The following is a 27,518-nucleotide window of genomic DNA, read 5'->3' on the forward strand; positions in this document are numbered from 1 at the left end:
CGACTCGGGGGTAAGATCAATCCAGCAGTTTACAAACTCACTATCACAATGAAAGAGGATCAACACCATGACGTGCAGTTTCCATGTTGTTTGATTTATTCACAGTTCTTATCATACAGGGGATCTGAGCCCTCAGTGACAGCCGAGTTGTAAACAAATGCTCGATCCACAACAGTGCAGCAACAATTCTAGGGAATAAAAGCACATGGCAAAACAGAAAAGCACAAGTATAATATACATGTTCCAAAAAAAGATATCACATTTATTTAATCGACAAATAAAACAACTGTATTTCTTTCCATGTTGGGAATCTATTGCTATAATAGGGCCAATGGAGTCAGTTTTTCACAAATAAGTAAAATGTGGGCCTCGTATTTTGTAGTCAAATACCAAACAAAAGTCCCAAATCCCATAGTTTTCTATCAATTTCCTGTCAATGAATTAATCAGCGACACAATGACTGCACTTCCTACCACTAAACTGAATTTTCTCACCACATTTCTATTACTGCCCCTAAGACTCTTACCATGCAGATCTGAAAGAGATGCTTTTACATGTTGAATTGTTAAAGCCTGTTTTTTCCTTCAGGTAACATTTTGCCATATTTATGTTGCATGGTAAATTATCCTGATTCTGAGGCTCAGTGGAGAGAAGGCATGTTGTAAAAGACCTACACTTCTACTGACAGGTCTCCTTGTTACTGATTTCCTGTACACCTAACTGTCTTTGAAGAGTCTCCTCACAGCCTCACAAATGCTGGTGTTTGTACAGGTGCATAGCAAAGTCATAATGTAATGTAATGTAATAAAGCATCTACTGCTCAACCCACAGCTGAGTCTAAATTTATGCTCTCCATCTCTTCTCTTGTTTCCCCCTGTTGTTCGTCATTTTCTTCTTGATTGGACTGAGAGGTTGTGTCTTGCTGTTCGTCACCATCACCACTTCCTGCTGGGACAACACAAACCAGCCATATTTAGATTATTGTGCCACAAACAACAAGCAATAATCATTTTATTAAAAGACAGTGATCCCAACAGATTTGCACCATGTTGAGTTTAGCTGTTCTGGCTGACCTGTGCTGGTTTCACCCTCTTTCTTTTCAGTGAGGAAGATTCGTTGCATCATCAGCTTCTTCACGGTGTGGCACATGTACTTGAGCTCTGGAGCACTGTCTCCTTGTCCTGCACACGTATGCCAGAAAGAAGAAAAGAATAAGAAAAGAAAAACAAGAGTAAACCCTGACCTCAACACTGAAAATGTATATCTTACCTCTCTGTGGTCCCTCCTCGAACAGCACACACGTTCCCAAAGCGTCTTTCAAGAGGGAAGGATAAAGATACAAATTTCACGTGGGTTCTTTCAGTGCTGGTAAATACAGTCCACAATTTGATTGCTTTTTGTTTAAACTTATTATTCGAAAATAATGCATCTAAAATATCTGTACCATCTACTGTATAACAAGATATTTGTGGTGCTTTTATTATTATCAGAAGAGGGGGAGGTGAAGCACACACATGTAGACTATGTTCCTTTTTCTGTATTATTTTTTAAGGTTCATTGTTACCTTCATATTCTCCTGCGAACACATACTGTCCAACCTGCATCATGGGTCTGTCACTGTCAATGTCCTTGAACACAAAATGGAAAAAAATAAAACCAGTGAGTCTGCAGTGAGAGACTGACAGTGATGTTTATGTCAATTTCATGCAAACACACACACACACAATATAACACAACACCTGCAACTCACCAGTATCTTGCATGTGCCTCGACACTTGGACAGAAAGTCGTTACTGATTATACCGGAGAGCTCCACCACAACAAGTTGCTCCTTAACAAACACACAAACAAACACACAAACACACACACACACACACACACACACACACACACACACACACACACACACACACACACACACACACACACACACACACACACACGTTTTTAATTATAATTAAACACAATGATTTTTTCAATAGGTGAAAAGAGCACAGAGATAAACCAATACAAAAACATTATAACGTAGCTATTTACACAATAATTAGATCTGAATGGGAATAAATCACCGGTGGGATTCACTCGCTAAAAACCAATACAACATTAGGTGAGTAGTTTGTCCCCAAACCTCTCATCGAAGTGTTTAAGTCAACACAATAACAAACGCTGAAATCACGCTAGTTATTATTTCTAACCGGTTGCTAACGAGCTAGCTCGTGTTATCGTTATCCAACATTTTTAATTCCATACCTCTTCTTCCCATTCATCGTCCATGTTCACAGTGATTGAATAAAAATATTATCATTAGCATCGAGTCTTGCAAATATTGTCAAGAGGAAACTGCCACTCTCTCGTCCTGTAGCATGTCTGCGATTACTTCCGCGAATGTACGGTGTCCGAGAGGAGACGTTGGTCCAGTGTTTTTAGTCTCATCTACCTTCAGTTACAGAGTCAGACCATTGAGGGGCACTGTTGCTCAGGTTTACAGTTACATGTTTAATAACTGAGCCGTTTCTATCTATCTATCTATCTATCTATCTATCTATCTATCTATCTATCTATCTATCTATCTATCTGTCTGTCTGTCTGTCTGTCTGTCTGTCTGTCTGTCTGTCTGTCTGTCTGTCTGTCTGTTTGTCTATCCATCTATCTGTCTTTCAGTCATTCTGCCCATCTATCTATCTGATCTGTCTATATATCTATCTATCAAGCTATCTGTCTGTCTATCTATCCATCCATCTGTCTGTCATTCTGTCTAGCTATCTATCTGTCTGTCTGTCTACCTATCTGTCTGTCTGTCTGTCTGTCTATCTATCCATCCATCTGTCTGTCTATCTATCCATCCATCTGTCTGTCATTCTGTCTATCTATCTATCTGTCTATCTATCTATCTATCAATCTCTCTGTATATCTATCTATCTATCTATCTATCTGTCTGTCTGTCTGTCTGTCTGTCTGTCTGTCTGTCTGTCTGTCTGTCTGTCTGTATGTCTAGCTATCTGTCTGTCTGTCTGTCTATCTATCCATCCATCTGTCTGTCATTCTGTCTAGCTATCTATCTATCTATCTATCTATCTATCTATCTATCTATCTATCTATCTGTCTATCTATCTGTCTGTCTGTCTGTATGCCTATCTATCTAGCAATTTGTCTATCTCCATATCCATCCATCCGTCTGAGTATGACTGGATATAAATATTGTCTACCTGTAGGTGCGCTCATCTACATGCAACATTAATGTTATTAACGTTCTCCTGACCTGCAGGAGGCCATAACCCGAGTGATGAGATGAGATGAAATGAGACGATACCCTTTATTGATCCCAGAGGAGAAATGAATCTGTTAAAGGCAGAGGCGACAAAAACAAAAAAAGAAGCACACACATCAAACATATTTCGCAAACAGCAACAAAAAGAAAAAAAAAAAGCACTCACACAACCCAGACGCCAGGTAAGAAATGCTAATAAATCAAAGACCATAGAATATGTCTGATTGAATCATGGTTTTTTATTAAGCGAGGAGACACAAAATAGGTGAGACAAGACAGGACACAGACTGCGACATATTCGAGGTGACATGACAGGGCGGATACGGATGTCTATGACTACATTATAATCAAAGTGCACAACAAGGAAAAGATATAAAGAACAAAAGCCTTGGTGATATGAACATACGTGTGAGAATCTAGACGGTGAGTTTTTTGTCTGTTTGGACTGTAGTTATTTTACAGAAGTGAATTTTGAGGCCTTGCTGACTGTGGACTGTAAAATATCAGAGAGGTATAGGCCACTGCCTGAACCAACCTGATTCTGTCGATGAATATCATAATAAAAAATCCACCTAAAAGTCTGTTATTACAAAATATTTTGCAGCGAGTCAATATAAATGAATTAGAAAGTAAATTTAGATAATATGTTATTCATAATTTAAAGATGTTTTGTTGTTAATCAAAGAAGCTTTATCAGTTTTATTACGGGCTGTGTGTAATTTATTCATTAAATGTAGTCGCAAACAACATGTTTGGCAAAAAAAAAACACAACATATATTTATTTTAAATCACAGACTATATATTTACAGTATATATAGATGGATGCAGTTTGTAATATCATATGTTTAACAGTCGTTATCAGTAATCATACTTATTTATTAATCCTTAACAGGAAATATCGCTTTTCTCTCTTCTAGTCTACAGGGGTCAGAGATCAGGGTCGGCTGAGGGGCAGCACCTCTGAAGGCGGCTAGAATTTCATCATCGTGCTCAGGACGTGTGGAGGGCGGATGTTCCTTCTCACGGAGTCGTCCACCTGAAGGACCATAGTGAAAAACAGGTAGTAATAACCAGAAGATGTGATAAATGAATGAAATATATTCACGAAAATGTAATCATCTACTATCAAGTGCATTTCACACATGTGCGATATTTCATCTGGCACATTTACATTTTTGCTTATTGTTTGAGCGGCACGGATAGATCTTGGTGCAGGGACGGTCACAATGCTTTTTTAATCTTTAGGAAATCGGGTTAATATTAAAGCATGTTTTCACTCCTGGGTTTTCCTCTTTGTGGTAACAATAAATAGCAGAATGTGGATTTTGTCCCGAAAAAGGGAAAATTGCAATTCCATTATTTTCTTATTCTCTGGACTTAATATTTAACCACGGTGCTTTATGGCCTATTGTACAAATATAAAACAGGAAAATAGCTCAATATGTAATTTTGTATTTCTAGCATTATAGAAAATAATTTTATTGATAAGATTATAGAATAAGGTTGAGAACATACGCCCAGGTGCCATAGAAAAAGGCAGGTGACTGTTAAGCGGAGCAGCTCGGAGGCTGACAATAGGCTGTTTATACCTGTGGAAATGTAAAGCAGGTTGACGCTGACGGCGCCTCAGCCTCAAAGAGAGAGTGAGAAAAAAAATAACATTTTGAATCAGAATCAGGCAAACCAAATTAAAGGGGGTGCAAATCCCCCGTGAGCCGTCTCCCTCCCCATTTCTGGCCTATCATCTATCTCTGGACCATGGTGGGGTTGTCATGTCGACCAGCCCACAAGTTACTATGACAACGGCTCAAGGGGAAGCACTTGCTAGGGAGGTTATTGCCTCCTTGGGGATGTAAGAAGGACAGGGGGAATGTGTGCGGAGACAAAGATAGAGGGACTTATATACACCACGAAGCCTCAAATGAAGGGAGAGGTCAAGTTGGAGTGTGTTAGCTTGAAGTGTGTTTGTGTTTGTGAAGCCTGGTCCCATTCATAATCATTCACAGCTGGACACAGTATGTCAGAGTTGCCCCGTTGCATCTTTGGTTGCACAGCAAAGTTTTTGCTCCCTCCTGGACGAGGCCCGAGCCCCTCCAGTCCATGATGTATTACACTTCCACCCCAACCGCCATACCCTGGGGCAGAAAGGGGCGGGGGGCACGGGAGGGAGTGACATTAAGGACCCTCCAAGGTGTCAGATGGGTCCCCAGCTAACCTCCACCCCCCCTCACATTTTGTCATATAAATGTCATAAAGACAAGTTTGGAGTTGGGGAGCTTTTGGCTCCCTTTCTGCCTGGGGGGTATCTGAGTGGTTAATTGCCCCATTAGCAGTGACAGGGTAAATTGGTGGAAGGGCTAACTATATATTACAATGAAAACAACAACCCCTGGCATACACCTGAGGGCATTGAGACCACGGTGTGTTTTACAGTACGGCCTGTGCATGTTCAAGTGTGTATGCAAAAGAGAGTGCGAGTGTAAATTTGAGATGAAAATGTACATTCACATAAGAGCTTTAATATCGGTAAAATATTACAATTCTATATTTATTACTACGGAAATGAAGTCACAGCCTCAGTCGGAGGGTTCGTCTCCTCTAGTGTCTGTGCCGAAGTTTCTCAAGGCGAACATTTACAATGACTCTATTGTGGAAAAAATTTGACTAACGTGAGAAATGTGAAACTGTTTTTCAAACAAGACTGTTTATTTAATCGTGAGGCAAAAACATGCAGTGGGCTGTATGACACACGCCCCGCACACACAACATTGCACATGTGTATTCACCTGGCTTTTTATTGTTTTAGATGGGGCCTATAAAATGCGGTCGCAAATTCAAATGTAAATGGAAATCTACATCAAAAACCACTGATGCAAATAACACCAAGGATTATTAGAAAATGTTTTATTACTGTTCCACAGCGCACTGGTGATAATTTGTGTGTGATGAAATTCAAATAGCCGAAATACAGTTTAAAATCAAAGCTAAATTATCAGAGGTAATTCTTTCTTTTCATATCGTAGGTAGATGAGAATAAACAGATAAACCTGCTGTTTCTCTCAATATTCTTCATTTTATTAAACCTAAAATCAGGAATGGACCTATCAGTACTGTCACACACACACACACACACACACACACACACACACACACACACACACACACACACACACACACACACACACACACACACACAGATGTGAAGATTTTCAGTCATCTAGGTCATGGTTGTGTTTCTAAGTGCTACACAAAGGCAACTGGACGTGCTTGAGGCTCTTGAATGAGAGGTGAAACGCCTTTGTGCAGCACCTTCACATATGGACTGACGTTAAAATTATATCACCACTCACTGCCATTGTCTTTTTGCTCATAAAATCGCATAAAATCGTCACAAGTCTCAAACTGCAGCCATAACAACAGAAAAACACCCATGTGGGCATAAAGAAAAACTGAAGAGTCCCTGATTTATGCCTGTGACAACCTGCAGTCTTTGCTTTGTTGGCATGTGCCAGACAGACAACGTTTTAAATCGTAAAATAATTATTAAATGCACTGCAAACGTGGGTCAAATCATTTAGCACTTAATTACAGGCCAATGCATCGATTCTTTACACATTTATAGATGCGCAAATGCAGGAAAAACACCAAATCTAAATGCCAGTGCACTCAAAACCAACATCACGAAATATCATTAATATTCATGTTCTATTCCGATATGGCCTTGTAGTGCGGTTGTTTCACGCAACAGTGAGCTGATAGTAACCGCTATAACAGTTAATGCAATAATGCTCGCCGTCCTTTTTCTATCCTCCTGTGGAAACACCAATATTCCTATATTTTTTTGCGTAGGGAGCTTTTGCTGCAACCCTGCATCCTCTTTTAAATCTTTTTTTCTTTTAAGAAAGAGGAGGTCAGATCAGTAAGTCAAAGTCTGATCAAAGAGTGAATTTGATCTTACAAATAAAGGTTGTTTTCACCTTTTTAAATATGGACGATCGACAGATTGCACATCCAGCGTTAAATTCACAATAGTATTATCATAACAATGGAGCCGAGTGGCGAGGACGGGACGGCCGGAGCAGAAACCCCCCCTGAAGGTCCAGCATGTGCGGTGACAAACACAAGGATGGACACGTCAATTTTTATCCTGAATTATATATATTTCTTATTGTTTAACATCTCAGAAAATTTAACAGCAAACTAACACCCGCGAGCCAGACCTGCAGCGTCCACCTGCTCGGTGAAATAACAAAGGTGGAAGGTGTGATTTCTTATACAATCATATTCAGACGAGAGGTTTTTTTCTTTTTTGATTTAATCTTACATTTTTTTTAATGTCTTTGTCTGGGGGAAATATCAGTCAGTCAAATCCCGGTGTTTATGAGCTACAACTTTTCAAAAGCAAGTGATCTATCAGACAGAAATTACAATAAATTCATAAAAACACATTGCGATTTTAGTGTGGAATATAATCTATAACCCCACAGTTATAATCCGTGATTTATTTAAAAGAAGATAAGAATATGATTAAAATAATCCTCAAGGGCCTCTGAGTGTGTTTGTTCCTCAACAGTGAATCACGGGGATTGTGTCGCATTTTGTGGCACTTTTTATCTTGCATTAAACAACAATACTCATCCAAATATCCTGTTACGACTAAATTAAATTAACTTTATTTCGACGATGCGGTGTTTCGTGTTGTTTTTATTGTGTATTTATATGAAATCAAACAATTTCTGATGAATTGTTTCATGTCTATGTTTCTTATATATAAGCGGAGGTTCAACTGAAAATCCGCCTTAAGTGTATTGTTGGAATTTTTCCATCCATATCAACCATTTTATAAAAATAAAATTCAACATTTCTGTTATTTCTATTTTCCTCTCCCCCTTGTCTTCTCTCTGCGTCCCCGGTCGGCTCCCCCTCCCTCCCTCTTTCTCTCTCTCTCTATTCCCCTCTCTCTCTCTCTCTCGCGGAATCCTATTGATCCAAACGGGCTAATTAGCGGTGTCTGCGCAATTACGCACATGCGCACTAGGCGTAATCTCAGCCATTTTTTGAAGGAAACTAATTAGCAGGAATAAAGAGCCAAGTGTTTTTCCCCCCACAGTGATCAGAACTCATTCTACCTCTGGAGCTCGCACAAACCCCTCCGTCCCCCCATCGTCTGTTTACTACAGCCTATATGTAGCTTTAATTACACTGTTGTTTGGTAACAACTTGGACCCCGCTGCTCCCTCTCTCTCTCCTCCTTTTTTTCCCCTCTCCTCTCCTCCTGGCTCCGTAAAACACGCAGAGGATCACTCATAAGGAATGAGTGGTCCCTCTATACGACTGTTTTGTGGACTACTTTACATTCAGCATACGGAGCTTTGTGCCGGAGCCGCTGCAGAAATGTAAGTGTGCCGTTTGTTTACGATATTTAAAGAAACAGGGGGAGCCGGGAGGAAGCGATCCGGCGGCGGTGGCAGGGAGGAGGAGGGTGTTCGGTCAGCGCTGCCTGGTCTTTTTCGTGCAGATCTACCGTCTTTTGTTGCTGTGTTTGTGCATTGAGTCACCTGTTACTGGAAACTGAACGCGATCACTCTTTGGTTTTTGCGGAACGCGCAGAGTAGTGCGGTGCGGTCCACTGTAAACAAAGGCCGGGCTATAGTCTGGAGGCTGGATGTTGGTCAGCGAGCTTGACAACACAGACCGAGGCTAGGGAGTGAACTATCCAAGTCGCCGTTCAGTCAAACAGCCTCGGATAGTGCAAAGAACGGAACGACCACAGCTCAGTGCTATTACCTTGACTCTGGAGAGCAGTCTGTGTGCGGTCCACTGGGTCCTCACGCAAAACAGTTGCGTTAAAAAAAGCAGCGTTTGTCCACGTCCAAGTGTGTTTGTCCTCCTATACGATCACAAACAAAATGTATTATCCTAAAGTATAGCCACACAACTCTTCTCTCTGTCTCTTTCTCTCTTCCCTTCACACACCCCTGTCTCTCTCCCTTCTCGCCTCTTAACAAACAGACACACACATACCACACACACTTTTTGTTAGATCTTTCCACCTGATTTCATGTTGCTACATCGGTACCATGCACACCTCCATAACAACATGTGATTTGTGCATTCAACATTTTCCAAACACTATCAATATGCCTGCTAGATTACAGGTGCTCTGTCTGTGTATGTGTGTTTGATTGACATGATCAGAATCAGTCTGCAGTGCACAACAGGATGTGTACACATTATGACACACATACGTTAGATATACACACACACGCCTTGTTAAATGATGGTTTCCCGCACTTGTGATCGATGGAGAGCCAGGAATGCTTGTATAAATAGTTACATTGCCGATAGACCCAGGTTATTGATTGCAGTGTAAATGAAAATCTTTATCAGATTAGAGAGTGTTCTCAGCTGCTGGCAGCCAGGCTCAGCCCCTCAGCGCTCTCCGGCAGGACAGTGGACAGCTGCAGTGGGCAAGGGTCTGTGGCCTGTGACATAAACACAGTACATTAAAGCACTATCAGAGTGCCGATATGAGCCATATATCTTTAAGCTGCAGAGAGGGGAGCGAGGGGGAAGGCTCCGAGGGAGAGGGTGTTGAAGGAGGAGGGGGTTGGTTGAAGGAGAAGGTGAAAGGGTACATTAAGGTCTCTCCTTGATTAAAAAAGGTCAGTAATGAGATTGTGGCACACAGAGTAAGAGAGATGTATCTGTCTCATCTGGCATCAATCCGTCACTCACACGAGGAAAGGCCAGATTCATTTTTTTAGGAAGCTTCTGTAGTGATGCTTTTTTTTTTTCACGACATACTCGATTGTTTATCTCTTATCTGCAAATAATCATTTCTTTATGAGAAAATGCCAGCTCGTGATTTCAAAAGCAGAGGAAGTGCACCGTGAACATGTGCATATTTTTAAGATTTATATTTAAAACACAATACACATTATTTCATTGATGTGTATGTATATGGGTGTGTTTGTGCTGTGCAAGCAATGAGACTCAGGGGACTCACACAATATTATATATTACAAACAATGGGGACAAGTCAAAATATAACACACTGCTCTACAACATCACACACTATTGTCTGTAACATTACCTCAAATTTCAAGCAACACCTCTGAAATCTAAATAAAAATTGTAGAAGCATCACAATTGTTTGTTGTACCTTGGACTAAATTAAATTATACAGGTGCTTTTATTGTGTTTGCACTATGTGTCATAAAATGCTTTGTGCCTCACATAATACCTAATGTGAAGCAAAAGATGAAGAGACGGATACATGGGCTTTAAAAAACACTGGTTTTATCCGCTTTTATCTAAGTGTGGCAATTTAGTGGAAGCCCTTTAGCTCAGAATCATTCAGTTCTTTATTTAATCCTATCCCCTGAGGAATATTATAGACCTCCTGCGTAGCCTTTACCCGCATTCCTCTACCTAGTTTAGTGTTCATGCTATTGATTTTCCCATTAAGGGCTAACGCTAACCCCTGAGTAACCAGCCTCTGTATTGCGCTCTGTGAAGGCTGTATTGAACAGATGCTATCCAGGGACTCTAATCAATGGCTTCCACTGTTATGCAATATTATTTACATGACTCATGTATTTCAATTCTTCTCTTTTTTCCCTTCCCCTTTCCTCTGTCCCTGTCTATCCTGTTGTCTTCTTTTTGCTCTCAGGTGGGGTAGCAATGTGCGGCAGCTGTAGCCTCTGGTATGGACAGCGGTGAGGGAGGAGGAGGGGATGGAGGGGGAGGAGAGGAGAGAGATGCTGACCTCAGTCCCCAGGCTTTATCTCTTCCTCTCCTGACCCAAGCGGTCATTCCGGAGCAGGGGTCATCCTCTTATACCTCAGCCATGGCCCCTGCCAAAGAGCCCCTGACCCTGCCTCAGCAGGAGGAGGGCGCAGAGGGGTCCCAGGCTAGAGAAGAGACCCAGGGAGGTGATCGGAAAGACGGAGGCCGACACACACAGGAGAATAAAGCATGTCAAAAGCAGGGGATGAGGGAAGACTTCGGGGAGGGAGATTTGTCAGGGCAAAAGAAGGAAGAAGGGGAGGTGCATGTACGTGGGGGAGAGGCGTCAGTTACAGGGGGCCTCTCAGCAGCCCTTTGCAGCAGAGGCGGAGAAGAGGAGAAGGAAGAGGAGGAGGCCATCTCAAACCAAAGCCAAACCAAATCCAAATGTTCTTTATTACCTCAACAGAGCCAGCACAGCTCTTCTTCCAGCACTGCAAAGGCCAGTGGCACACTCGACAGCAAAATAGCCGCCTCTCCAAAGCCCTCCCCCACATCTTCCCCATTTCCAAAGCCCTCCCCTTGTCTTGCCACCTCTCCAAAGCACTTCACTGGTCCATCCTCCTCTTCTGCCCTGCTGAGCGAGACAGAGGTAAAAGACATTAAGGGAGATCAGGGCTGGATTTCTGGGTTTCCTCAGAGCTTTAAATCCCAGCAGTCTGCTCTGGCTTTTCCACTGGCAGGTACAGAGCCTGCCAGCACACCTGCTGAGGATGATGGGTCGGCAGGGGTTTCTCACTCTTCCATTACCAATGGAGATGGTGCCAAAGCTCCAGAACCAAATGAAAACCAGCTAGACACAGAAGGGGACGACGAGAGAGACAAAGAAGGAGAACAGAAAGAAGCTGTCCTTAAAAACCTCAACCAAGACCTCTCTTCGAGTTCCCTGACTAGTCACATGACCATAATGCACTCACGCAACTCCTGCAAGACCCTGAAATGCCCCAAATGTAACTGGCACTACAAGTCCCAGCATACACTGCAAGTCCACATGAAAGAGAAACACCCAGAGACAGGGGGCCAATGTGTGTGTGGTGCATCCGGAGGAAAGTGTGTGTGTGGTGGTGCAACACAAGGTGCGTGCAGTTATTGCAATTCGGGGAAACCCCATCCTCGCTTGGCCCGTGGTGAAACCTATGCCTGCGGCTACAAGCCGTACCGCTGTGAGGTCTGTGACTATGCTACCTCATCGAAAGGCAACCTCAGCATACACATGCAGTCGGATAAACACCTTAATAACGTTCAAAATGGGGGACACTCTAATGGTCACGTGCACACTTCTCACATTACCAACAACAGCAGCTCCTCCAATGGTCACACAGTGGATGAGCCGGCATACAAGCTCCCACTCTCTATTCCCACGCCTACAACCCAGCCCGCCAAGCTCACACCACCTGCACACTCTCACTCTCATGGAAAACGGTGGCGGTGTGATGTGTGCGACTATGAGACCAGCATTGCCCGAAACCTGCGCATACACACCACCAGCGAGAAACACACACATAACATGCTACGGCTCCAGAGAGGCTACTATCTATCTCACTGCAGGAGCCTCACTCCACAGCTTAAACACCTACAAAACACAGGTGAGTAACACTTCACTCCTCCTCCTCTCATCCAAGGTGAAAGTCTTTAATTCTTAAACGGTTTCTCTCTCTGTTTTTAGGTGCCGAGCTCTCCTTGAACATGCGACTCACCAGTCAGCAAGTCGCAGAACCGCCAGTCACCCTTGGGTCTACACTGACTCCCTCTCCCTCCCCCTCTCCCTCACCCCCTCCAGACCCATCTCTGTCCCCCACTGGACCGCTTTCTCAAGGCATGTTCCAATGCCTTGTCTGCTCCTGCTTTTCATCTGACAGCTTAGAGATTGTGGAGCAGCACGTGAATGCCCCTCGCTCCTTACCCCAGTCTGAGTGGTGCTCCCTGGTTGCTGGTGGCTGCCACTGCAGATTGTGCGGCTACACCACCCCACTGAGGGCTAACTTCTCCTTACACTGCCAGACTGACCGACACCGCTCCCGTTACCAGCTTACTGCTCACATCCAGGAGGGAGGAGACAGGGGTCAGGAGGGGGTTGCCCTTATTGCTAAGGGAAACCCCGTCCAGGTGAGATGCAACCTGTGTGACTATGTGACCAGCAGTTTTGAGAAGCTACGAGGACATTCCCTGGGTTCACACCATGAGGCCGGCTTCCGGGTTTACAGAGTCAGTACATTTTCAAAAATAACCTTAGGACCTATTTGAACCATTTATGTTAATCATAGCAGATGTGAGTCATGTTTTCCAACCATAATAATATCACGCATTCTCTGTCTTTAGTTCCTGCAGCAGTATGATGGTGAGGTTGATGGAGGTTCGTGGCTGTTCCATTGTCTCCTATGCAACCACTCCTCCTCCTCTAAACTCCAAGTACTGAAACACAGTCAAACCCCAACCCATCAGCAGAGGGAAGAGCTTCTACAACTGCAGCCAATGGGTGGAGAGGAGCTGGCAGCCATTTTTACCATCAGGAAGAGTCCTGATGGCGTCACAGGTGAGAATACGAACTGTGTGGGTGTGTGGCTGCTCGCTGACATAAGAGCAGCTGTCAGGGGGTTGAGATGAAAAGAGTGAGAAAATGAGTAATGGCTGCTGCTGAGATATTGATTGAGTAAATTGATTAGTCAATACACATCCTTGTTATATCCCCAATCACCCCTGACAACAGCTAACTAGCACCTGCTAATCAATGAACCAATACAAATCCTGTGAACAAGAATGGGGGATGTCGAGGCCAGTCACCAGTCTGTGCAAAGTAAAACACTGAATTTACATTGTCTGGAGTAAGTGGACAACAGACTCCCAACATCTACAATGAGTAGTTCAACACTTAAGTTGTAAATTAATTCTATCCTGTGATTTGCCTCTGTGTGGATTAAGACTTATTGAGGCGAACTGATGTCTTGTAGGTCCATATTACCTCTACTCCACCTCTGAGGAGAATCTAATGGGGAATCAATACTTGATAAATACTGAAGGAGGCAAGGAAAAATGAGGTGTGGTCAAAAGACACTGGTCTTTTTAAAGGATGCTATCTGGAGAATAATATAAACTACAATAAGCCTGATAGTTTTTGAGAAGACTTTGTACGAAGCACTGTATTTGCATAACGTTAAGTATTTGTCTTGTCCCCTTCCAGGAGAACTCAGTGATGATATGGAAACTTCCAGCGAGACCAGTGGTCTTTTGGAAACAACCAAAGACACATGTAACTTGGGGGTGAAGCAGATTTCCGAGGAGACAGGTATGGCTGCTTCTAGATGCAAAATAAGTCAACACACTCTGCAACATATAACTCAAATGATATTGTCATAACATATTCTAAATACAACTCTATTTTCATGTCAATTTAAATATTTACTTGAAGAAGAAACTAGGGGGGAGGAAAGAGAAAAGAGGGAGTCATTGAGCTCCGTCAAGCGTCCATCCTCTGGATACGGGGAGATGGAAAGCTCCATTGAAACCAAACGCCCCAGAATACACCAGCAAAATGAGAACCAGCAGGTGAGCTGATGACACACGTTTGAATAATTTAAATATTCCCATGTGCACATAAACTGTAAAAATGGCCACGATGAATGAACGGATGCGGGGACTGGAAGACTTGGCAATTGCTCGTGTTATCTGAAAAACCCACGCACACCTATGCTCGCTTGTTGCTTTCTAATTGAAGCATTTTTTTCTCTCTACACTCAGACTGTCCAGTGCCCTCTGTGCCAGGTTAAAGTCCCATACACACACCTTCGACAGCATCTCACACATCTGCACAGTGTGGCACAAGACTGTGTGGACAAGCTCATCAGCACAGTAAGTACAAGTATGCAAGTGTGTATTTGTTGTATTTGCGTTGATCGGGAAGCAAAAAAAAAAAGAAAAGAAGGCAAAGCGATGGGGGATGGGGGAGAGTGAAATGTAGGGAGACAATTCCATTAAGAAGGCACCAGAGAGAGAGGCAGCGCTTTTTTTTAATGCATGTTTAAGTAGCTCCTCGCTATCATCTTTGATGCAGCCGTGCATTCTGTGTGTATGTGTATGCGCGTCTTTTAGAGTGGAAGAGAGAGGGTTTGACTGAGAGTGTGAGGGAAAAGCCAGTCTTTCTATAATGCATGTTTAAGTAGCCCTCTATTACCAGAAGTGCAGTCAAGCTAAAAAGGGGCCCCCATGCTTTTTACTGTGTCTCTCCAACTAACAAAGACTGGTCATCTATCCACATCACCATCCTCCATCTCCCTGGCCCGTATGCTAAGTGGCCTTTGTCTCTTGCTCTCTTCGCCTCCACTTCACTGACTGCTTTTCACCCTTTCTCCCCTCTGCTGTCCCTCCCTCCCCCTCCAGCGACTCCTATCATTCCTATTCTGCAATCTCTGTCCCTGCCCCTCCCTTTCTGTCTCTCCCAAGCTCTCTCTCAATTTCTTATGAGTTACCCCTCCCTTACCCGCACTCTCTCTCCAAGGCAGTTTTTTTTTTGTTCATTGCCCCATACTTCCTCCCTCCTCTTCCTGCACTCTCTCTCTTTTTCATATTCTACTCCCCTTACCCCCCCAAAACCATCATCCTCCCTCCTTCCCCTCTTACCCCTCCCTCACTCTCTCTGATAGTAATTGAGGTTCATTAATTCAGACTGAGGTGATGATGGCCATTATGTACCTTGCTTTCCAATTACGCTCTCTAGATTAAGCCTGACCTTCAGTTGTGTGTGTGTGTGTGTGTGTGTGTGTGTGTGTGTGTGTGTGTGTGTGTGTGTGTGTGTGTGTGTGTGTGTGTGTGTGTGTGTGTGTGTGTGTGTGTGTGTGTGTGTGTGTGTGTGTGTGTGTGTGTGTGTGTGTGTTCCTCTCTTTCTCTCTTATGAAGCTGTTATGAAGAAAAAACTCTTGTCATGTAAATCTCATCCTTAGTTGTCTGTCCTTTCCTTAGGGTAGCTAGCTGTTCACATACAGTAGATAAAGTATTTGCTCTCAGTGCTTGAAGCTGTGGAGATTGAGGTTTCCTATATGAAGAATGATTTTAAATAAATTCATTATTCACCTCAGTAAAGTTTTATTAAACCCTTGGGGCATGTTGAAGGGTGTCGTAGGAGCTGAAGGGCAAACCCACATATCTCTAACCATATACACTTATTACCAAATTGATGTGCCTAGCTGCCCATACGGCTTTGCAGGCAACTGCAAAATCTAATAACCCAGATTCACACGTTAATGTTTTATGATATTAGGAAAGGGATTGCAGGCACTCCATGTTTATACATCTTGATATTTGCTTGCTATTATGCCATACAATTATACATGTTTTATTCATAATGTTGGATTAAGAAAATATGGTAATCCCATTTCTCTTTTATTCAGAATGGGTAAAACAACACTGAGTGTAACTATTATGAAATGAAAATAAGAAAGGAAAGAAAAAAAGAGAGAAACAAAAATTGACGAACAAATACATTTTCTTTCTTCCAGGTCAAACCACCCGTGGAACAACTGCAGATGGAACTACCAACAGACGTGTGCACAGATGAGACTCCAGAAAATAAAACCGCCAAGAATAACAATGCTAATTGTTCCAATTCCACTGATTCAATTGCCTCTGTTGATTCACAGAAAAACCAAGGTTGGTATGCATGATAAAACTGACCACAACTTAGTTATTAATATTAAAATTAAAGAAAGATGGTCTTGTTGGCCTAATGTTATAGAAAAATAACTGTAAATTCATAATCACTATAACTGTGCATTTTTCAGGCATTTCAGTGGCAAACACTGAGGGAGATGTAGCCGCACCCAAAGATGTCACAGCTCTACTTACCCCACCCCTTGAAGAGAACACCACTCACCCTTCCAATGGCAGACTGGCTCCTCAGTCCCCGACTCAGATCCCCCCCTCCTCACCCATCTCCCCACCTAGCGATCCCCCTTCTCTCTCTGATCGCCATGGTTACCGGTTCCGTTGCAGCAGGTGCAGCCTGGCGTTCCCCACTCAGGAGAAGCTCCAAATGCACTGGCAGTACCATGCCATGAGGGCGGCGACAGAGTGCCCCCTCTGTTCTAGACAATGCCGCAGTCAGGAGGCCTTGCAGAGACACATACAAAACACACATTCACAGCTGGACAACACACAGGGGCAGAGTACAGTCTTACCACCTCATACTACTCAATACATGGAGCATAATACAAGTTCTGTTCAGCAAGAGTTTAGTTTATCACCACGAGTGGGTCAAGAGGCAGGAGAAGGTGAGGATGAAGAGATAGAGGAAGAAGAAGCAATGGGCATCGAGGGAAAAGAGGAACAAGAAGAAGAAGTTACAATTAAAGAGAAGGATACAGTTGGTGAAGATGATAAAGTTGAGGAGGATTTAATTGAGCCAGAGAAAGTGTCACATGAGGAGATGATATCAGAACATGGTTCCAACTCTCTTGTCAGAAAGTTCTCTAACCCCACATTGGACCGCTATCTGGATCCATCCAGGCCCTATAAATGCACCGTCTGTTCAGAGTCATTTACTCAGAAAACCATTCTTCTGGTCCATTTTAACTCTGTGTCCCATCTTCACAGGGCCAGACGGGCCCTACAGGACTCTGGCACAGGTGTTGCGGCCCCTGAGGCTCCCCGCGGCCCAGACTCTCGACCCTATCGCTGCAGACTTTGTGGAGTAGGCTACAGCCAGAGCTCCACGCTGGACATACATCTTCGCTCTGTCCTTCATCAGACTAGAGCTCGTGCTGCCAAGAACACAGCTCCACAGACCCCAGCATCTAATGTAGCTGTTCCATTGACAGTCCCCACCACTGCTACTCAGCCTGGTGCCACCAGAGAGGAAATATCCAAGAGTTTGCCTTTCCCCAAGAGGCTAGACGGAACAAGCTCCTCAGCCTCTTCACTATTAGATCCTGGCCGAGCAACAGAGGTCCAGCCAACCCTCTCTAACCAAAATAGCCATCAAGCTAAAAAGAAAGTGGCAGAGCTTATAGCATCTCGAAATCAGCTAATGCTAATACAGCAGCAGCAGTTAGCCCAGGCTCAAGCACAGGCCCAAGCTCAGTTACAACAACACACAGCTATGCTCCAGTCCCAGGCATTGCAGCACCTCCCCTTAGGCATAGAGAATCTCCTTAAACAACACTTCCCCCTGACTCCAGACAACTTTCTGTCTCTGCAGCAACAACTTCTCCTACCGTTTTACTTATCAGGAGACATGAAACTAGACATGAGCCTAGACCTTGGTCAGTTACTATTGGCCAACTCCATCCAAAAAGAACAAGTTAAGGTAGAAGCTAAAACTGAGTTCCCACCTGAAACTGATGAGAAACAAAACCAGAAACAAAGCTCAAACCAAGCTGTAAGCCAACTTAAGGATCATGTGCAGTTTCAGACCAAGATTGAAGCAGTCCGCAGAGGATCCTCCATCAACCACGCTGAAAGAGAAAACAGCAATACTTGTCTTGAGGAAGAAAAAGAAGAAATGCATGTTACTACGGTTAAAAATGAGAGTCAAAAGGAGGAAACCCATTCTCCCTCATTTAATCTACTTAAATTGCAGTGTCCGCCTCCCAGAGTGCCCTATGCTGCTGCAAATGGGGAGCCTCTTAGAGCCCTACTACAGAGTTATGGCTATGAATTGGCAATGCAATATACACAAAGTAGACACAGACACCAGCAGCAGATTGCAACTCAAATGATATCGTATGAACAACAGTGCTCTGATCTCAATAAGATGGTCGTGTGCTTAGAGGTCAAAAGAGAGGAGTTAAATGAAACAGAGGATGGACAGGTAGTGGTTTGCAATAAGGATAACAAAGTAGTTAATGGCAATGGAGACAGAGATAGCAGCTTATGGCCAGAGAAAGCTCTAAACAAAGGTGAAAAAGCAGCAAATGAAGAGAAAAGATGCTGTGGAGGAGGAGAAAAGTGCAAAGACTGTGGCAAGTTATTTTCAGATGCCTTGATTTTAAAAAGCCACCAGGAATACATTCACAGGATGATGTTTCCCACTGCTGTACTTGAGAGGTTTTCCAGAAAATACAGGCTGCAATATGACCAGATGTACCCTCTCACACAGCCTAAATCTATGGAGAATTCAACTACTTGCCCCCACGCTTCAGTGTCAACCACAGCAACATCTTCGGAATCAGAAACACCACAAGAGCCAATTAAATCTCAAGTGAAAACCATTTCACCCTCACCTGTATCCTCAGTTTCAGATCTTGTTACTAAAACATCTGCTGCAACTACAGACCCACCACCAACTGCCCCTTCAGTTTCTTCTCCTCCATCACCATTGCAACCTCAAGAATTTCCACAACCTGAGATTCCCATCCCAGGTACATCTGCTTCAGCTACTTCTCAAACCACGTCCCCAGCTAAATCCATACCTAAAATACCTATGCTCTCTCTGCCCTTGCCCCAGCTTCCTATACCCCAACTGCCTTTACCTAAGCTTTCCCTACCACCCATTCCTTTCCCCATGGAACTACCTCTCCTCTCTCCAGTTATGATGCAGTCTGTGGCTCTCCAGACCCAACCTTGGTTAGACTTAAGTATGAACCCTGAGTTGGCAAAACTCTACCAATCTCAACTCAATTCAGCAATGCTAGGGCAACAGCCACAGCTTAGTCCAGCGTTGCTAAGTCAGACTCCACAACTCAACCCTGCATTGCTGGGTCAACCATCCCAACTCAGTCCCATCCAAACAGGACAGCAACCTCAAGTCAGCCCATCAATGCTTGAACAGCAGCAGGGTAAGAGAACCCGAACACGGATCTCAGAGGAGCAACTGACTGTTCTGAGGAGACACTTTGATATTTACAGCCTCCCCAGTGATGACGAGATCAACAAAATGTCTTCTCTGTCTGGACTGCCTCACAAAGTCATCAAACACTGGTTCCGCAACACCCTATTTAAAGAGCGCCAGCGAGACAAGGATTCTCCTTATAATTTTAATAACCCTCCAACCACATCCCTGGAGGAGGGCCAAGAGGAAGTAGCACAAAACCAAACTCTGACACTTGAACCATGTTCACTATCCCCAGCCCCCCCAGCCATCTCTCCACAGCCCCAGGTAACAGATATCCAGAGAGGAGAGCCCCATAGGGGTCGGCGCTCTTCCCGAACCCGCTTCACGGAGCAACAGCTGGAGACCCTACAGGGGGTGTTTGAGGCCACTCCCTACCCCAGAGAGGAAGAATATGACAGAATGTCTGCTCTGTTGTCTCTCCCTAACAGAGTCATTGTTGTATGGTTTCAAAATGCAAGACAGAGAGCCCGCAAAAACCAAGACGGGGGACAGGGGACTGATGATGGATTAGAGGGAAAGAAACAGCCTGACAACATTCACAGACAGAGAAATGGCTGCTTCAAGAACGATGAAGATAATGAGGATAACAGCTGTGGCGATGAAGGACAAGGTGACTGTGAAAACTCCATGGATCTGACTTATGAGTACTACACCCAACCTGACTCACCTGTCCTTGATTCTTACACTCAAGACACAGAAAGTGAACAGCAAACATTTAATGGAGAACCGACACTTGTAACCAGGAAACAAGAGGATAAAACCATCTCTTCTCATGCTGATAAGTGCCCAGCTCTGGTTCAAACTCAAAATGAAATTTCAGATGCTGACTTCCATCAGAAGGAAAAGGTTACAGTCAAGAAAACGGGCTCCTCTTCAAAACTCGAACCTAAGCTTCAGCCAGAAAGTACTCCAGAAAGATCTCAGCCTTGTTCTTCCTCCTCTTCACAAAAGACCGTACCCACCATCCCGTCTATATCTCATTGCAGCCAGGCGCATACCCAAAGTTCTCCTTCAGACCAAGCTTGTGAAAAGCCTGCTGATCCATCACCCAGCCTCCCTTCTGCTTCAGAGTCTGAAAAAAGCCACACTGGGCTGCCTGATTCCACCTCAAGCCTACCCAGTGAAACCCAGTCACAAAATCAGCTGCTTCTCCAGACCCAGGCTCAATTCCCATGCAGTGTCTGTCCAATGTCCTTGCCAACATTCCAGCTGTGGCAGGAGCATCAGACCAGGCACCTCCTGGCAGCTCAGTCCCAGGTCCAACTCCTGCATTCTGGCTTCACAGACCGAACCATGCCTTACATGATGCTTCACCCCAACCACACCCTGATGGCCAGCCAAATGCTTTCAGGTGCTTTGTCCCAGATTCATCCTAATCCCACACATTCGATGATTTCACATTTAAACAGTATACAAATTCAAAACACAATCTCTGATCATTCAAGTAACACCCTCACAGGTCTATCTCAAGGTTCCCTGACACCTATGAAGCAGAATACAAAGCTTATATCAGAAACCAGTTATGAAAGCCAGAGGAGTGGTAGAGAAGTTGAGGAAGAGCACAGAAGGGATAAGCGTCAGAGAACCACCATCACCCCAGAGCAGCTTGAAGTGTTGTATCAGCGTTACAGCTTGGACTCTAATCCCACCAGAGGAGTACTGGAAAGCATTGCACGAGATGTGGGCCTATCAAGACGTGTGGTTCAGGTAATATATTTGTTGTGTTTTAATAATGGGAATTATTTAAGAGAGAGATAAATAAGAGAAAACGACATAATGCCGCTCTGTGTCTCAGTTTTTAAAACACATGGGTTTTTACTTCACAGGTCTGGTTTCAGAATACACGAGCCAGAGAGAGAAAAGGACAGTTCCGGTCGATGGGGCCAGGATCCAGTTTCAGCTTGGGTTTGAACCACCTTCGCTGCCCATTTTGCAGGGCTCTGTTCAAGGTCAAGAGTGCTCTGGATGCCCATATGAGGTCACGTCACTGGGCCGAGGCTGAAAGAGCAGGCTACAACTTATCAATGAGTAATGTATCCAGTGGGCAGATGGGGATGTCTGTGTTGTCTGTCATGGATAGACCGGGCCCATCTATCACCTCCAACCCTATCCAAAACCATGCTTATGTCATAAGCAACAAAGAGTTAACTGGGAGGCCACCTGTCACCTCTTTGTCTTTAACCACTGATCTGAACAACCCAGAGGAGGATGATGACTATGAGGATGATGAAGAGTATCCATGTGAGGAGGGTTCCAGTATGGCTGACCAAGAGTCTCCTAGTCCTGAGGGATCTGGGGGTCCAAGCTCTGATTGGGGTGAGACACAAACTCTGCAGCAACAACACCACCATCAGCAACAGCGCCAAAGGACACAGATGAGTCACTTCCAGGTACTGCAGCTAAGAGACTTCTACAGGAGTCATCGTACACCCAACCGACATGAGTGTGAGGCACTGGGCCAGGAGCTGGGGCTACCTCATCGCGTGGTGCAGGTAAATGTTACATTACACATTCTTATAATTAATACTTATTAAAATGTTATTTGGTCTGTTTAAATGTAAATGTTCAAATAAAAGCTATTCAAGATTTTAAGGGCACAAGGGCTAATATTTCTTTATTTTTTAACAGGTGTGGTTCCAGAATGCCAGAGCCAAGGAGAAAAGGGCCAGGAGCCTGAGCTCTGACTCTGCAGAGAGGGAGCAGGCTGAGCTGTCTGCAGGGGCAGGGGAGAGGGACAGAGCTTAAAGAGGCAGACCAAGCTCCCTTTGCTTCCCTCTACTACGTTTCCCCCCAAACCACTCCTGCACCGGCTGTCGACCTTCAAACATATACCATGTCCACTTTGCTGCCAAACCAGTAACCTGAACACCCCAAAGATGCAGAGCCACAGCGGCCCAAAGAGAAACTCTCAACTGAAAATAGGAGAGATCCCAAACAAAGTCCTCTCTAACACAGCTTTCCTCTTTTCATATTGTTCTTAGACTCTTCCCTGGTCTGTCCTTTCTTGTTGAAAAGAGCTCCTCTCCCTATTCTGTCCGACACCTTACTACAACCAAACACCACCTTGTTAAAAAACCAACCAGATGCCACAGAGGCCAAAGAGCATTCTCCAAGTATGTGACCTCACTGCCCAGCTAGACCTGCAGTCTACCTCTCAGTCTGCATGACAGACTCACTGTGGGTCCTCCACCAGACTGTGCTAGATGACTAGCTGTGTAGCATGTAGTGCCAGTCTGTACAAGACTGGAAAAGAAATTGTCAAAGAGATTTTAGTGTAAATAGAGAACTCCAAAAGATACACTTGAAGAAAAACAAAGCGGTTAACAGTGGAAGAAGAAAAAGGAGGAGAAAAAAAAGGAATAATATCTTTGAAATAGACGGAGGTATTCGCATAGAGCTTTTGTAAAGACTGACTCAGATTCCAAAGCTCGTAACCAAAATTTTACATGTCTGTGGATTTAGTTTCAACATGTTTGTTTTCAATAACAAACAGCAGAGCTTACGTCTGTACAGTGAATGGGTGAGATCTGCAGCTGGCACTGGTGAGAGCAGTACTAATAGACTGATACCGTGCTAGGAAGCAGCCTCACCCTCCACAAGCCAATGATGAGTCTTCTGTTGTACATGTACACCTTCTATGTTCCTTTAGTGGATAACAGCCCAAATAGCACAGAACGTAAAGGCCAGTTTGTCCTGAAAGGGGCAAACTATTTTTATAGCACTCAACCATTATGCTGTATATGAAAACTTTAACCAAACTCAAATTTACATTGTGTGTGTTTAGTAATAGTTTCTTAATATAAATCGTATGGATTGAGATAAACTGTCTTGCTCCAATATAATAGTGTCATGATTATGAAAAGATTATGACAGCTTTGATATGTTCAGGCGAGGTGTCTTATGGCCTTTCCGTTCTATTTGATTATACCAATGGCTTACCAATGTTATGTGATTAATGTAAAGCTTTCTATGCTCAGGTCAACAGCTCAACATGGCTCCACTTCAAATAAGATCTTAATACTGTATTTTTCTGTTTCTAAAACAGAAGAAGCATGGTTTAACCTTGGACTAAGTATTAAAGGATATCTACAAAAACATCTCTGAATTTCAAAGATCTGAGCTTTTCACCTTTGAGTATTAGATTGTTACAAAAACCTTATTAAAACTAAAGTGTTTAATAGTGTGAGGGGTAAATGTACAGTATTTAGCTTTTGTATGGTTGACTCAAGACTTCATTGGATGTTTGAGACATGGCTCCCTTTTCCACTTGCTGATCGGGAGCTACTGCGCAAAGCTGAGAAAAAAACTTTGGATGTTATTGATGTTATTTTTGTATACTTAATTTATTTTCCCTCTTTCTCCCTCCCTTACATGCTTTCCTCTTTTTCTCTCTACCTTCCTTCCTCTGTTCATTTGCAACCAGTCCTTATTCTAACTGTAATAATGATAATATAACAATAATAGCTAAACAATAATTAATGCTTTAAGACAAAAATCCAAAGACGTGATAATACTTTAACCATATGACCTACAAAAATAAGCGCTACTGTTTACTTGACGATGTACTGCTGTTTTTAAAGAAGGAAGGAGTCCCTATATCTAAGCTACTGTTTTCTGCCTCTCATAAGCACACTGGAGACTGTAACCAAAACCCCAAACTAGAGCCATGGCAGTCTGTAATATAGCGGTTAAAGAGTTTTACTTCTCTTGAGAAACGTTGCAGTTTATTTTTCTTTCTTTTTTTACCATAGTGTTGAACTTCAGCCCTTAAGGATGTCCAGTTTGCTGCTAATGTACTGTAGTTTTTAACAATACTGTAGAAGATGCATGCTCTGAACGCTTTACCACTAGGCTTTAATGACTACAAACTGTAATGATACCTGTGATGCTGTTGATAAACTGCTCCTCTGTTGAAAATAAATGGAAATGTGGGGCTCAATTCCATCAAGTTTGTTTTCAGTATCCTGTTGACTACCCATACCCAGAAGATAAAATGGCTTTGGTAAATCCAGGATATTTTTTTTTCAACTTTACAGTTCCAGAGAAACCTGCTTGGGGCATTAATTCCTCAATACAAATGGAGATACTGCAGAGCTATTTGAAGGAGTTCAGCCCCAAACCTTCCACTAATATGGTGTCAGTCATTCTGTGTTGCAATGTCTCTTGTCCATTTGTCCAGCTAAAACGGCTTTGCTGAACTCAGACTGACATCACAGCCAACCTTCCAAAGGATGTGGGCTGGCTGAAAATGCTGTCATGTTTTGTTCTTAAACTAACCAATGTTTACGACAATACCAATGAGCTTTCTTCTGTACAGAAATGTGCATTCCAAATAACACAAAGGCAGTTTTTTTGTATACTGATTATTTTGAATTTCATTTCTCTCATATTCTCTTGATCTTAGTGACTGTAAGATGTACATATTGGGGTACTCTATGGTGAAGGGACTCTGTTATCCTTACTGTAGGTAAAAGTATTCTTTTCATTTTTTCTGGATATGTTGTTGCCATAGTGATGACCAAAAAGATACCTGTGATGTGCACCTGTCCTTATGTCCTGCTCCAGTGGTTTAGTGCGTCTCTATTCTCTCCTTCCCCCAGCTCTCCCTTACTGGTGTGTGTTCCTCTTCCTTTCCCAAACTCCACTGAGCTAAATAAAGTCTGCTTTGGTGCACGTTTTTGTGTCATCCCTTTGGTGTAACCGAGAGAAGCCATTTTGTGAATGTTGTGGTATGTGAGCGTGCCTGCCTGTTATTAACGTGTTTCATATTCCAGGTCGTATACGCGGCGGTAGTGTGTGTCTGAATGGAAAGGTTTTGATGTGCAACCGTGTGTGTGTAACACGGCTGTGCGTGTAAGGCGTTTGGTGAATGGAGCCTTGACCTCTAGGGTCACTTCATTAATTACATCTGTGACATTCAGCCAGATGAGTTTCCTTTGTGACTAAATGATATGATGAATATTAACGACCTTGGATGAATTACACTGCTGCTCCTGCTGCTGCTGCTGATGATAATGTGTTTTACGACTCCGGGAGAGAGGGGAGGAAAATTGCACACTACAGCACATTTAGGACATGCAGATATTCATACGCAACATTTCAAAGACCACAGCGTAGGTTGGTTGAGCAGTTTTTATTATTTTGTTCTTTTTTGTATTAGACTTCCTAGTGGTTCACGAGCAAATCGACCAGAGACATAAAAAAAAGTTGTGTGAACACAGGAATGTGTGATCATCAAAGGCCTCAAGAAAAAAACTTTTATCTTGTTTGTTTGTGTTTTCTTTAGCAGCGAACCATTCACCTAACCATTACAGGGAGATATGACAAGAGGAAACGTTGCTGTGAAACTGAAACAAAAGGACTCGTAAAGAAAATAGCAAAGTAAACAGAGAAAAGCGCTTGAGATGGCTTCGTAGCTGATGATAGCCATCTTAGAAAGTCATCCTGATAAAGTGATCCCCCACCATTTCTCCTTCTCCCTGTCCTCCCCCTCTTAATCAAATGAGTACTGTGCAGCTGGTGGGGTTGCGGCAAAAGGGGGTATGAGTGACTACGTGGAGAGGAGGTGGTGGGGGGGCTTTGAGGGATGGCGTGAAATTATTGCCTGCTGGTGTATATGTGTCGCTGGGGGTAGTGGGGTAGAGTAGGGGGTTGGGCTGGAGCTGTGGGGGGGTGTAATGTCATTGCCTGCTGGTGTATCTGTAGTGGGGGCTCATTTAGATTTAGATTGGTTATGTGAGGAGAGAGCTGAAAGGCCAGCTCATGTTTATGCATGAATCCCAAAGCATGCTGCTGTGGTGGAGCCCTGAGTTAAAGAGACAGAGCTGAAATACATTCGCACATTTAGACACACCTCTGCTTCTTTCGGATAAGGCTTCAGTCCAAGCGACGCTGTGCTATCAGACACATTTCAATCACTGTGTGTGTTGCGTAGGCCTGTTTGTGGCGTTGACTCGTCTGTCTGGGCCTACTTGTGTTTATGCAGATGGTTTACACCTCCGTCCAAATAAAAACCACGTCTCTTCTTCTTTTAATCTAAAAAATGTATCTAACTACAGTTTTTAAAACGTAAGCATCGCCATGCTGTGTCCGGATGATTGCTCTGGTATCCTTAACAGCTGATGCAGAGCTACACACAGTGCACGGATGCTCCCCACACTACACTCACTCATACACAGAGAGTAATCAGTAAATGTCTTTGAAGGAGAGTTTGTTCAGCACTTCATCAGGTATAAAGTGGTTTTTATTTGGAAATGTGGTCCCTATCCATCTTTTAAATGACTTTTTAATGGTCGTCACCCCATCCTAATCAATCATGAGGCAGAGCTAGCCTGCGAGCGCAAATACACTCTATTTATAATTCCTACATTCTACTTCAAAATCTGACTCTCTGCCTGTTTAGACCTGTAAATGGACAGAAAAATCAGTGAAACTGTCTTTCTGATTTTGTGGAGACATAAAAGACTTCCTAGAACAATATCCAGCATCCTGCTCTTGATATAACCTGTATTATCTGTCTTTGTTTCATATCTGTACTTTACAGACTATAACTTTATATTTATACCGCTGCTTTATGTAATTTTTGGCTTTCTCTTCATTCAGGCCCTCACTTTTTTGTGACCCCCTCACCATCCCCC

At 43.4% G+C, this 27,518-nt stretch overlaps 2 protein-coding genes and 1 long non-coding RNA gene across 4 annotated transcripts; 1 reads left to right on the forward strand and 2 right to left on the reverse strand.

Annotated features, from left to right (window-relative positions):
- Positions 1-73: 73 nt before the first annotated feature.
- Positions 74-2,377, reverse strand: gtf3c6 (general transcription factor IIIC, polypeptide 6, alpha). Of its 2 annotated transcripts, none has more exons than XM_035157919.2 (6): positions 2,251-2,377; positions 1,751-1,831; positions 1,565-1,628; positions 1,270-1,314; positions 1,074-1,181; positions 74-945 (listed from the first exon to the last, which is right to left on the reverse strand). In XM_035157919.2, exons 1-6 carry the CDS (start codon positions 2,272-2,274, stop codon positions 821-823), a joined length of 447 nt encoding a protein of 148 aa, XP_035013810.1. In that variant the 5' UTR covers positions 2,275-2,377; the 3' UTR covers positions 74-820. The 2 variants fall into 2 exon arrangements, with proteins under 2 accessions (XP_035013810.1, XP_035013809.1); XM_035157918.2 differs by having other exon boundaries at positions 74-948.
- A 1,110-nt stretch (positions 2,378-3,487) lies between these two features.
- Positions 3,488-9,546, reverse strand: LOC118109507. Its single transcript, XR_004696822.1, has 2 exons — positions 9,057-9,546; positions 3,488-4,305 (listed from the first exon to the last, which is right to left on the reverse strand). It is a non-coding gene; the product is annotated as an uncharacterized LOC118109507 (long non-coding RNA).
- LOC118109503 (zinc finger homeobox protein 3) lies at positions 8,337-25,554 on the forward strand. The gene is made up of 11 exons (XM_035156655.2): positions 8,337-8,665; positions 10,945-12,646; positions 12,727-13,265; positions 13,380-13,593; positions 14,239-14,343; positions 14,467-14,603; positions 14,796-14,906; positions 16,550-16,700; positions 16,832-21,588; positions 21,708-22,373; positions 22,510-25,554. The coding sequence occupies exons 2-11, from the start codon at positions 10,981-10,983 to the stop codon at positions 22,624-22,626; spliced, it is 8,463 nt and encodes a 2,820-aa protein (XP_035012546.1). The 5' UTR covers positions 8,337-8,665; positions 10,945-10,980; the 3' UTR covers positions 22,627-25,554.
- Positions 25,555-27,518: the final 1,964 nt, after the last annotated feature.

Source organism: Hippoglossus stenolepis, chromosome 5 (genome assembly GCF_022539355.2).
Source record: "Hippoglossus stenolepis isolate QCI-W04-F060 chromosome 5, HSTE1.2, whole genome shotgun sequence".
In the NCBI taxonomy this organism is placed as follows: domain Eukaryota; kingdom Metazoa; phylum Chordata; class Actinopteri; order Pleuronectiformes; family Pleuronectidae; genus Hippoglossus; species Hippoglossus stenolepis.

Coding starts and splice junctions, on each gene's coding strand:
- LOC118109503 (XM_035156655.2), top strand. CDS start 10,981: ATGGACAGCGGTGAGGGAGGAGGAGGGGATGGAGGGGGAGGAGAGGAG. Junction 14,344..14,466: donor GCAGATTTCCGAGGAGACAG/GTATGGCTGCTT, acceptor ATTTACTTGAAG/AAGAAACTAGGGGGGAGGAA. Junction 21,589..21,707: donor TATCAAGACGTGTGGTTCAG/GTAATATATTTG, acceptor TTTACTTCACAG/GTCTGGTTTCAGAATACACG.
- gtf3c6 (XM_035157918.2), bottom strand. CDS start 2,274: ATGGACGATGAATGGGAAGAAGAG. Junction 1,832..2,250: donor ACGATGAATGGGAAGAAGAG/GTATGGAATTAA, acceptor GTGTTTGTTAAG/GAGCAACTTGTTGTGGTGGA. Junction 949..1,073: donor AGAGGGTGAAACCAGCACAG/GTCAGCCAGAAC, acceptor GTGTTGTCCCAG/CAGGAAGTGGTGATGGTGAC.